The sequence below is a fragment of the Olea europaea genome, unplaced genomic scaffold, assembly GCF_002742605.1.
Source record: "Olea europaea var. sylvestris unplaced genomic scaffold, O_europaea_v1 scaffold586, whole genome shotgun sequence".
In the NCBI taxonomy this organism is placed as follows: Eukaryota; Viridiplantae; Streptophyta; class Magnoliopsida; order Lamiales; family Oleaceae; genus Olea; species Olea europaea.
The window spans coordinates 116788-129722 of NW_019264200.1; the positions used below are offsets into that span (position 1 = coordinate 116788).

Sequence of the window (12935 nt, forward strand, 5' to 3'; positions counted from 1 at the left end):
AACTGTCTTTTCCTCTGCTTTACTGATCTGGCCCCTGGGCTAATGTTAAGACTGTGGACTGTAATTTTAGGGTCTATTCCTGACATATCCTCAACCTTCCAGGCAAAAACGTCAATGTTGCGAGATAAGCAACCAACAAGTTCTGTCTTCAGTGCGATGTCAAGATCCTGACCAATCGTCACCTTCTTATCATGCTCGAGCTCAATTTCCATCAATTCTTCGACAGGAGCAAGTCTGACTTGTTGCCCGGCCTCGGGCTCCATCCTCGAGATTTGCATGACGTCGTTATTTATTTCTCGAACGCTGGCAACATAGCATTGTTTGGCAGCTGTCCGGTCTCCACGCACGACGCCAACGCCATTACTTGTTGGAAACTTCATGGCTAGGTGGAAGGTAGACACAATGGCTTTGATCTTGTTTAGGAGTGGTCTTCCCAGAATGGCGTTATAGGCCATTGAGACACGTACCACTTGAAAAGATGTCATCTCCGTAACCTGTTTCTGGCCAGAACCCAAAGTTAGAGGAAGCTCGACGACGCCCTCTGGAGTGATGACTCCTCCCCCAAACCCCTGGAGAGGAGTTTTAACCGCTTTGAGCTGCTGAGATGAGATTCCCATTTTGGCAAAAGCTTCTTGTGAAAGTATATTGGCCGTACTCCCGTTGTCGACCAAGATTCTCTTTACTTCAAAATTGGCCACAATCGATGAGATTACCAAGGCGTCATCATGTGGAAGTGATACACCTTGTAAGTCCTCGGTCCCAAAAGTAATATCCTCCAGCTTTCCATGAGGCATCCCAGAGGCCAAGGCATATTGTCGGGCATATTGTTTTCTTCCACTGTTAGAGTCTCCTCCCGAGGCAATACCCCCTATGATGATATTGATGGTTCCAACAGTGGGTTGACCATCCCTTTTTACCTTAGGGGCTTTTTCCCTGCCACGATCATTCCTCGGGCGTTTGTCGTTACCGACGTAGGAACTCAGGAGTCCTCTTTTAATAAGGGCTTCAATCTCCCGTTGCAGGGCCTTACAGTTCTCCGTGGTATGCCTATGATCCCGATGGAACTCACAGTACTTGTTCATGTCCCTGGATTCGGGTGGTGACCTCATTCTGACAGGCCATTTGAGTTCCTTTATATCCTTGATCTCTATCAATATATTTGTCTTTGATGTATTTAAACGCGTGAATGACGTTGGGGGAACCTCCTGTTTCTATTTTTTCCGATGTTGTTCTTCACGGGGGTTCGGGACGTGCTGTCGTTTATGCTCGACCCTGTCATGGGGTGGTCCAACCTTTCTCGGGTTTTATGTACTTCTCGGCTCGGGTAAGAAGCTCAGTCACTGTCTTTGGCGGAGTTTTGGATAAAGACATTTTGAAAGCCTCACACTTTATGGCATATGTGAGGGCAGAAATTGCTGCAGTTATATGTAGGTCGGGAATCTGAAGTCTTTCCTTGTTGAACCTGGTCATGAAGTCACGTAGGGTCTCATTTTGCCCCTGTCTAAGTTGCATAAGGGAAGTCGTTGTCCTCCTGATGCGTTTACTGCTTGCGAAGAAAGTAGAGAACTTGTCCGCCAAATTCGAGAATGAGGCTATGGAGTTGGGCTCTAAGGTTGAGAACCAATCCCTAGCAGCATTCGTCAAAGTTTGCGAGAAGGCCTTATACATAACCTGATCTGGTGTGACCTGTAGATTCATGACGTCCGTGTATACGTTAAGATGATTGATTGGATCAGTGGTCCCATCATATTCTTTAATCCTAGGATACTTAAATCTGTCTGGCAAGGGGAATGTTAATATCTCGGAAGTGTTGGGACTGAATCTTGTCGTCCCTTTGTTGCCCTGAAGTAGGTCCGTCGTAATTCCTTCTTGAATAATCCTAGCGAGTTCCCCAGACTCCATGGTCACTGATCTCGAGGTCGAGGTCACATGTGGTACACCCGAGGCTCCTGCTCCGCCATTGTCAGGGACATGTCTTTGAGCTCGAGCTCGAGCTCGAGCATCAGCCATAAAACCCCCCTGGGGTGCTGGTGTGGGTGACGGATGCGAATTTCTTTGACTTAACAGCTGAGTCAGTGTGGCGACCTGTTGTCTGAGCTCTTCAAAGGCTCCAGCAGTGAGGACTGCCGGCTGGGGCTCTGGCACTTCTGATGATTCCTCTTGAGGAACAGGGATATCCTCAGGAGGGGGTTGGTTTGGAGCGGATGAGCTTGTTGGTGGAAGACCTGAACGTGTGTTTGCCATGGCTTTTGGTAGTGTTTCCCACAGACTGCGCCAATGATGCTACCAAAAATCGTACCTGTAGATTTTTCGAGCTTGACGACTGATGAGGAGCATGAACGTGATTTTTCGGTACCTGAAACAAAGGCAACGAGGTGTGTTCTCGTCGCCCCTCCGATGCTTAAGTCAGAAAGGAAATTTTGTGCGTGAGGCTATGTGCTGGAGAACAATGAAAAACGTACCTGAATAATGATTAAGGGTTTCGTATTTATAGAGGTAGGTGGTGTGTTCATACTAGGATTCCGTAGTGCACCTGTAGTAGGACAGCTTGATTTTGTAATCTTACACTAATGAGTCCTACGCAAGATAGGAGTTTGAATTACGGTATAACTGCGATACCAATTATTTAATAGAGTTCTTCTGGGTATAGGAGACATGGGTTGAGGATTTTTAGTCAGAATAAATTTCTTCATTGGATAAGGCGTTGACGTAGGTAATAATCCCGAGGACATGTCGAATGATTGTCGAATAACTCTTGGGGCTAATAGCTCGGGCATATGGAGATACCCGAGCACATGTATCCCGAGCATATTGGTAAACATATCGACGAAATAGAATCCCCGGGTTTATATACGTCAAGACCAAATATTTGGTTGTATCCGCATAATTAGTTTCTATTCTTCTGGATATGTGTTAGAGCAAGAAATCGAAAATAGAGAGAGTTAAAAGAATATATTTCCCTTTCTAGATTTACAAACAAATTGAACATCAGCATCAAAGAGATCTTAACGATCTTGGACTTCGAACCTCGAACCTTTTGTACAAATGTAAAACCTCGAACCCAAACCCTTAGAGGATGAATCGTAGCTACTTCAATGGATCAAAAATAACACCACACAAAGAGAGAAGAAAATTGAAGACAAAGGAAACCACAAAGACTCAGAGAGAATCTTGAGAGTTCTATACAAGACTTGAATGAAAAGTGCAAACTAGGGCGGCCACTTAAGTCCATTTTTTGCACCTTGTAATCACCGTTGATAACAATAAGTGATCAATGGTTCAAAGCAACACACGTGTCACCTTATATGGGCTCGAGTTACGGGCTTCTTCATTTGAGTTATCGGGCAATGATTAAGTAACAACTTTGGGACAAGCCCAGTTTCATCATCACCCCAATATTGTTGTGGACTGGACTTTGGCATCACAACCCAAGCAATATGTATTCCAATTTCTCGTTTGCACATGCACTATGTTGTTTACCCGATCTGTAGGTTCATGATTTGTTCTTGTGTAGGCGAAAATCAAGCTCCGATAGGAGATATTAACAAGTCGAGCCGAAACTCGAAACTCGGGCTCGAATCAAATAAAAATGATTTGGACATTTTTGGTCCGAGCCGAGCAAAAATCTAGGCTCTACATGAGCCGGCCCAAGCGATTCGCTTCCTTTTTTTTAATATAGCTGCATCTTAAGGCAGCTATTGTTGCCTGCAACAAGGCAGCTGCCTTGTAGGCAATTTCTTTTCCATTTTTTTTTTGAGTTCTGCAGATTTTATTTATTTATTTATTTACGGGCTGGCTCAGGCTCGAGCTGAGGCTTGGGCGGGCTTGGACTTTTCCCGGGCCGAATCACCAGTAGTCAAATTGACGCCCCTAGCTAAGACGGAGTTAAGATGAATATGTAATTGCATTGCTGCAGTTTGTTGGATATTGGTTAAATAAATCGAGAATTGAAAATCGATTAAAGTGACTTCGTATCGACTTCGACCAAATACTCAAAAGCTCGACTCAATCCGTTTAAGCAAAATTGTTTGCCACTTCGCCGCTTCGGGGCGCACAAACGGGGATCGAAAACCAATATCGGATGAATGAGAAATTACGAAAAAGGACGAAAATCAGTGAATAGACACCTTTTCATAAAGGTGGTGCATTGTTTGGAAAGGGTGCATGGTTTGGCCCCAACCATTTCGTCCACACCCTTTCATGGTTTATAAATAGGACCCTTTGGGTGTCCTATTCCTCACAGTTTTGATATGCAAAACGTCTCTCATCCTCTCTTCTATCCAAAATCAAAATCATTCATTTATTTTGATTTTCTTTCATTTCATCATTGGAGTACATAAGCCTAAATTTGGTTCGTTGTACTTGTGTTTTGGAGTGCTACAAACACAAGTGTAGCCGTTGTATCTTGGGAGTCGATTGCCGAAATCCGTAGGCACCGTTGCGGGGCAAATTCGACTTAAAGACAAAGAGTCCAACTCTTGCCTCGACTTTGTCCCTATCTTTATATTTATTTTTGGCGTCTCTATTCACAAAATTCTTCCAACCCAGTTTCTATTTGAAAACCAACTGAAAGTGACATCACTTTCAAGACTCCTTGAAATTAAAGAGTTGAATCATTGTATCGGTTCATTCTGGAATGTTCAAAAAATGTAAATATTTTATATCTTCTACAGGGACTTTATTGTTTTTTAACCTTTTGACATGATTCCACGTTATGAATTTAATCCCCAGGAATCCTTATCCTGCCCTGGGGAAGGATTTTCTCTTTTTCCGTTCATGATTCGATATTCTGGTGTCCTAAAAAACAAGTAAGCGTAATTCTCCCTAAACAATAAAATATATTCACATGGCGTTAATCCTTTTTTTTTAATATAGTATAGATAGAACTTTTCCGAGAAGGTTTTATTGAAAACGTTATCTTTTGAATACAGGGTTCCAATTTTCNTTTTTTTAATATAGTATAGATAGAACTTTTCCGAGAAGGTTTTATTGAAAACGTTATCTTTTGAATACAGGGTTCCAATTTTCAGAATTTCTCAGGCAAAATTTCGTCGACTGTTTTGTTGAAATGATCATATGCATCGCAATGGGCTTTCAGGGAGAGGTAGCCACTCTTCATCGTCTTTGGAATTGAAATCAAATGTCAAAAGAATAGCGCAGTAAACAATCACAAGTATATAATCATATTATTCAGAAATAAAAAATGAAGTAAAATTCTACTGACACAGACTCTCCATTATTGGAATGAAATAACAAAGAATTGATTATCTAAATTGAAAGAATCCCAGAACCCGACTCAAATCGAAGTTTTTTTTCACATATCTATTATAAGTAACAGTGGCAGGAAATAAGATTGTTAAATCTCTAAAAGTTGAAATTAATCAACTTATAACAGAGATAATCTTGTTCCAACAGGGAAGTAAGACACTGGAATTGCTGCACTTTTCGCCTTCTTCTTTGTTTTCTGCTCTTGCACTTTGGATAGGGTACTACTAACTTCTTGTTCGCATGCTGCAACCCGCTTTGAATCCAAAAAGCAAACAAAAACATTCGAAAAGAAGGCCATGATTATTTCCCAGATGAGTTAAGAGGTTCAAGAAATATGAAGATTGTTAACCAGGAATATCAATTAGTGCTTGTCTTTCAAGTTTGTGTAGATTTCTTGGATTCTTTCCCCATTTATAGACACAAAACAAGCACGTTTTCTTGATTCCCATGTCCTGCAAATTAATGGGAAATTGGTCGAGAAGCTTCTTCTTGCAATTCCTGGAAGCTTTGCGATTGGCTGATTCTGGACCGATTATGTCACTTACAGGAACCACGAGTAATTACTGTAGCCTAAATAGCGACAAGTGAAGGGGTTTCGAAATTACAATATTTGTGCTGTAAGACTATTCAAGAATGGCTTCAAGTAACACGTTATGCCAATGACCATAAGAAATATGGGGACAATATTCGTCATACATATGCTACTTCCTTTTGGATTCACTATAGGGACAAAGTAGGGATACAAAAATATCCACGGGTTCGCGGCAGGGATTACACGTTTAATTGGGCAATCGGGTCCGAAAATTCTGCCCTGAGGCGGCTACGAGCAAGGATGGCCCACGCCCACACTATATATATATATATTTTTTTTTAATTCAATACTTTAAATTGAAAAACTCTACAAAATTTCATTAATTCTAATAGAAGATGGCAACTAAGATTATCTAAATAATATAATAAACAATAAAAATCCTAGTCTATTCAATATATTCGAACAATTTAATTTTTAAAAATAAATAAATTAATTAAAAAATTTAATAACCATATTAGTATCTCCCTTGAATGAATGGAGACAATAAAACGAATTATCAAAAACTTAAAAAAATTAAAATTAAAATTAAAATTAAATGGTTACATAAATCGGGCAATCTCCCCTCCCTCCCCTCTCCATCCCGCCTTAAACGGGTAACATGACGGGTACGAGGGGGAAAAATGCCCGATGGGGTAGGGGTGGGGGAGCTCATCCCGTAAAGCTACAAAATACACTAAAGGTCATCCAACTTTGAATAGAGTTCTATTTTGGTCATCTAACTTTTTTCTTTTTTCTTTTTTTCGCTCCAAACTCTGTTCAATTTTATTTCTGTTCATTCACTAATGATGATCAGCTAGTTAAAAATTGCATCTTTTAGTACGTAAAATTGCATTTGTACACGTTAAAAATTGTCTTCAATGGCACAACTTTCATTTTAAAAGCACGAGTTTACATTGCTATTCCTTATACATAAAAAATTAGTATAGTTAGGAGTTCCTATAAGAAATGTTTGCCGCGTGGAAGACTTTACTGTATAACATGAAATAAAATTAAAACTTCATTAATGTGTTGGGAAATAAATAACACTATTCTAAATTGTATATATGAATATTAATCAACTTAATTGTCCATGCCATTTCAAGTTAATTATATATGTAGTATTATTATAATTTTTAATTGTATATAATAATGGTTTTTTATTAATTTTATATTAATGATTAATGATGTTTGTGTTTCGTGGAAATTAATTGATTTAATTTTCCGAAAGCAATAATATTTAGGTTAAATATATTTGTGCCATAGTTTTTATTAGGTACACCGTAGTTTAATTATGCTCAATGTCCTCAATTTGTTCTCATTAGAATCCAAATCCTTGTATAAATTAAATATTTTGACAGAAATCATTATCAAGGACAAGAAGTAATAACTAATGGAAGGTTGAATATAATAAATTGACGAAAATAAGATATGGATATAAGAATTATGATGAGAAAAGATTGATGACTTTAAGTGCAATAAAACGTTGAAATTTGTGATGTGAAATAATTAGCATTTTATGTATTGTAGATATACTATAAATTTTGTCTAAATATTTCTAAATAACCCACCTGGACTGGTCTTTCGCTGCTGTGATGGGCCACAGATTTGCTTTTTAGCTTAGAACTGGCCCATTTATGTAACAGGCCCAATAGCAGTAACAGGTAGCCGTGGCTTCCATCAAGTGTGTATAAAACGGCTTCATACCGCCAAAACTGTAGGAACAAATTTACAAATACATTTTTCTCTTTGAAGTGGAAAGGAATATTTCTTTGATAGTTTTCTACTTCTCCTGGATTTTTCTGAAACTTCTTTTGATTCATATTTGTTAAACACAAGAATTCATACACAAAATTTCAGGCCCGTTGGTAAATTTTCACTCAGGTACATCTCTAATCTTTTCTTGAAACTTCTAGGCGTTTTTGTGTAATATTCCTTGATGATTTTCAGAATTTGTACTTTCATTTTTGAATTATGTTGATTCAATCTATATTTGCAGTTCTGAATCTTTGATAAACTCCTGTTTATGGGCTTTCTCAATTTTCTCATATTCTTGAAGTTGTAGTGTTTCATTCATTGATGATAATCTGTTTTGATTCTCTGTGGCTGTTGATTTTCCTTATTGATTCACTGCATGTTTGAGGGTCCATCTTGGATAAATTCATTGGGTTCGACATCTCAGTTTTCTTGAAATTTTGGCAACATTTCCTAGCGTTCGAAAATTTCTTTGCATACTCAAATGTTTAATCTTTCGTGAGAATTGTCATTTTCTGGTTCTTTATCCCCTTTCTTGGATTTCGTTATTTAACATTGATTGCGTAATAAATATTTAGAAAACCCATGCATAAAATTGGATCGTATGATGAAAATGTGTATTCCTTTCGAGGGGCGAAATGGTTTGCGCTTTAAACGGTTCTTGTACTTCTTTTTTGCTGTCTCAATAGTTTCATAAATGGAATTACTGATACAAATCTGAAATAAATAGAGAATGCATTACATAATAAGTATGAACGATATTTTCATGGTGTATACTCAGATTTCACATTTGACGAATTTGTGACTTGACCGAAGCAATCAAAGAGATAATTTGGGTTCGACCCCAAATCCTAAAGACGACTTTCGTATGCATCCACCGTAACTGGCAAATTCCTTCTAAAATGTCGAGGTATTTCTAAGATATATTGCTGGTGAATTGGCCTTAGCAGTTAAAGTGAGATTTGAACTTGAATGTTTCATTATCATAGTTATCATGTTGTAATGAATTTAAATGGTGATTTGGTAATATGATCAACTGTTCCACGTCAAGGCATGACAGTTAGAATGCATGTAAACTTCTCTAGAGAGACGGGAATTTCAAGTATAGACCTAATTGGCCCCCTTAAACTGATTCGTTATGATAATGAAAATGCTTTTCCTCATTAAAGGGAAAACAGTTCTCAACAGAGAGAGAGTGATGCAATAGCCATTGAAACCACAGACTCGTCTACTGGGAACAGAAAACCACTGAGGAAGAGTGATGCCATAGTCATTGAAACCTCTAGCTCGTCTTCTGGGAACAGAAATGTTTTTAAACCACTGAGACCTAAGTTTTGGAGAACAAGAATATGTGGTTACTGGGAGAGAGGTCAATGCCCCAATGGAGCCAAATGCTGGTATGCTCATGGCCAGTCAGGTATATTTTAAATGCACACGGCAAACTCATTATTTCTATATGTTTTCTTAATTTAATGCATTATTTGTTTGTTGTCTTACACAAATTCTGAAACAAACCATTATCATAATGCATCGTGCATAAAAAGATTGAACAGTATTTTTCAAGTAATAAGCTATGTTTCCTCAAGCTGGGATCATCCTTCCATTTTATTAGTTTCTCAACTCCCAGGCTTCACTTTTGACAGAATTGCAGCCGCACAATGCTAGTTCTGCGGCAGATACCAGGCTGAATTCCCCTCCTGTTGCTGATTCCTTCAGAAGTAATGCTGTTGCTACTCGTCCAATTCCAGCACAGCGTCGCTTTGTTCCTGTAATCCGTTCATCCAAAACTAGTGCTACTACGGTGACTGGTGTTCGTTCAAGGAACTTTTTTCCTGTGTCAGCTGGAGTTCGGCCAAGGGAAAGTAGATATTTTCCTGAAGGTAAGAAAATCGTAGGAATTTATGCTGATTGGCTGGAAGATGAGGACGATGATGGTTGCAGCTAAAAAGAGGGACGGGCATTGGCATTACTAATATACACAAAGCGGTATATCTAGAAGTTTATGATCTTGAAGTGTCACCCCGAAGGAATGGAAAATTATGACCTCACGATAGTTGATGGCTTTTACTCTAAATCACAAAGGGAAGTTCACTGAAAAGAAACTAATGCTGATGGTACTATCGGCCTATAGATGATTTTCCATTTTTCTTTTTTTCTTTTTTTCTTTTTTTTTTTTTGTGTGGACGAGGAGTAATCAAGTACAATTCTAGTTTGTGATCTATTTTTTCAAGAACAAAAATGTACATTGTGCTTGCCTGTAGTATAGCATTTTCGTAGTGATTTGATTCCTAATTCCTAAAATAGTTTTCTCTATCACTTGCAGTGCTGCTAATATGTTTTTACTCGTGTTAAACGCGTAAGCAGTAACTTTACAGGAAAAGTAAAAGGACCGATTTGCACTAAACATGAAATAATGGGGACACAACTGTCAAGAAAAATCGAACCCAAGCGCTCCAAGTGATATAGTTTGGCAACCCCATATGCAAATTTCCCTTCCATATAATACTACCCAACGAACAAAAAACAGTAATTTCAGCAGTTTGGCACACCAGTTCTAGCGGTCATGTTTATTCCGGGAATTATTTAGCGTGTCTAATCTCATTCTAAAATTGTCGTGATTTGTGAAAAATATGTAAACTACAGTATTTTAACAATTAACTGTAGATAAAATTTACTCTTCATATTTTTTTAGTTTTATTTTTTCAATTTTGAAAGTTAACTTGTTACTTGTCCCTACATCTCCAACGTGAATTTCTTGGGACAGTCGACTATTAAGTTAAAATTTGCAATTATTTTGTCCTAATCGAGCTATTATATTCTAGAAAAAAAACATGCAAAAATGGGATTAGTTTGATAATTGGTTGCATGAATAAGATATTGTGATTATCTTAATACTAGATGTTGAGTTCTAGATTGATAAACATTTGAATATGTATGTTGGATGGATAACCTTATCTTCACCATAGTTTCTTCAATATTTAACCTAATTTTGTCCCTTGAACAACTTATTAAAGAAAAAAAGAATACAACTTTGTACTTCCAATAGATCTTGTAGATCGATGATGGGATTCGTTGAAAATAATGATGTGTAATGAGATTTTGGGACTTCATGTTTAGAGTTATCTGTTCCAACTTTGTTCTTGAAATTGCATAACCTATTTTAATGTTTCTTCCTAAATCTCGACTTTTACCCAACCAAGACCTTAATAGGTGGTAGATGCCTGGTGCCAACAAGTAACATGAATCATAACTCATTTTGGGTCGTTATCAACCTAATTATTAGATTTTCTATTTATTATCAACTATGGCTTAGTTTTCGAAATCCCATCGAACTAGTACAGAGCATAATACGTTAATGTGGTAAACAGTAATCTTACTGCATGATCAAGTTGACATTGATCATCATTTCACTAGTATGATCAGAAGTGACAACATAATCATTTTCCACAAAGAATAGCCTTGGTTTTTCACTTTGGTCTGATTAGAAGAGCAACATGAGTAAGGAAAGGGGTAATTAGCAAAAAAATCCCTATCGTTTGTACTCATCGTGAAAATGATCCCTATCATTTTGAACCTGCTATTTATACCCTCATTTCAAAACTCTCTCGCAGAATTGGTTATTTCTGTCATATACCGTTAAATTATTCCGTTAAATATGCGTAATTTGATGTAAAAGGTCCCTATTATTTGCTGTAATTGGCAAATAGTCCCTATCATTTCAATATTCAATTTTGATATTCAGATAGATATTTCTTTGCTTAAAAAGGTCCTTACGTTTTTCCATTATAACATTATGAGATGATAATTTATCATCATCTTTAAATAACCAAATAGAAAATAGAAATAATATAAACAAATTGTAGCTAAAGTTTCTAATTTTTTTTTTAAAAGTACAAACGAGTCTCAGGAAAATAATTTGAAACATTCTAATTAACAAAAACATTTCATCTTCCCAATTAATCCACATATCTTACGCCCATCCCCTACACTCTACCACTACCACAAAATTAATTAAAGAGATAATTAACAATATAATAAAAGTAAAAAAAAATTATAAAAAAAGAAAAAAATTATAAAAACAAAATGGTGTTTATTCCTCATCAAATATTTTTTTATCAGAATGTTTTAAATTTTTTTATGTGAGATTTGTTTGTAATTTTTTTTTAAAAAAAAAAATTAGAAACTCTAGATATAATTGTTTTTATATTATTTCTTTTTTCTATTTATTTATTTAAAGATGATAATTTAATCATTTCATAATGTTATAATGGAAAAAATTGAAATGTCGATCTGAATATTCAAATGTCAAAATTGAAATGATAGGAACTATTTGCTCAATTACAACAAACAATAGGGACATTTTACATCAAATTACACATATTTAACGAAATATGATGGAAATGACCAATTCTGCAAGAAATGTTTGAAATGCGGGTGTAAATAACAGGTTCAAAACGACATGGACCATTTTAGCAATGAGAACAAACAATAGGGACTTTTTTTTTTGCTAATTATCCGTAAGGAAAGCAGCAATAATTACAAAACAATAAAAAAAATTATTGTTTAGTACAAGAATCATTGATGCTTATCTTCCTTAAACCATAAATTAAATGAAGCATTTAAAATTTTGGTTAGAATGTACCTACTAGTTAGGATGCTTCAAATTGGTTATCATTACAACTTAACTCATCCAGAATAAATACATCTTCTTTTCTCGACAATACTTATAAATAATTTTATGATGAAAATTGACGGCGTAAGAGTTAATATTTTTTAAATTAAAAAAAAAAGTAAAATATTCAAATATATTTAGGAAAAAAATAATAATTTATTATTGCCAACTTGCCTTCAAATAACACACCCAAATTAAATTAGTGAAATGTAGATATTTCTTATTCTATTCAGTATTCAATTATATTTAGGAAAATAGATCGTGAAGGTGGCCTACTATGACAATAAAGTTGCTTTCTTTCTTTAATTAAGTGTAATCAATTCAATGTAGGCAGTGAGTAGATCTTCAATATATATTTCAATATATAATTAATTTTATAAAATAATTTTGTATTCAGATAGTAACTATTTGCAATTTTTTATTAGTTTTTTTTTTTTTTTTTTTTTTTTTTTTAATAAAAAAAAATTATTTATTAGTTTTTTTTTTTTTAATAATGAAGACAAATTAGAATTGATGTTAGGCCCTGTTTGATAAAGCGTTTCAAGATTTATAAGTCGACGACATAAAAAAATGTTCACTTAAGACGCGAGATTAAAAATGAGGTTTGATCAATTTATAATCTCAAAAAAACTTTGTCAAACATGTTCTTGATTAGAAGAATAACAGCAAATA

General features: G+C 36.0%; 1 protein-coding gene across 1 annotated transcript; it reads left to right on the forward strand.

Moving 5' to 3' along the window:
* The first annotated feature begins 8409 nt into the window (after nucleotides 1-8409).
* Nucleotides 8410-9722, forward strand: LOC111389395 (zinc finger CCCH domain-containing protein 56-like). Its single transcript, XM_023014320.1, has 3 exons — nucleotides 8410-8501; nucleotides 8761-9008; nucleotides 9235-9722. The coding sequence occupies exons 1-3, from the start codon at nucleotides 8494-8496 to the stop codon at nucleotides 9534-9536; spliced, it is 558 nt and encodes a 185-aa protein (XP_022870088.1). The 5' UTR covers nucleotides 8410-8493; the 3' UTR covers nucleotides 9537-9722.
* The last annotated feature ends 3213 nt before the right edge of the window (nucleotides 9723-12935 follow it).

What these genes read in the sequence shown, in the direction of transcription:
- LOC111389395 (XM_023014320.1), top strand. An exon ending in GTATGCTCATGGCCAGTCAG is followed by an intron (nt 9,009 to 9,234) that starts GTATATTTTAAA and finishes CACTTTTGACAG; the next exon opens with AATTGCAGCCGCACAATGCT.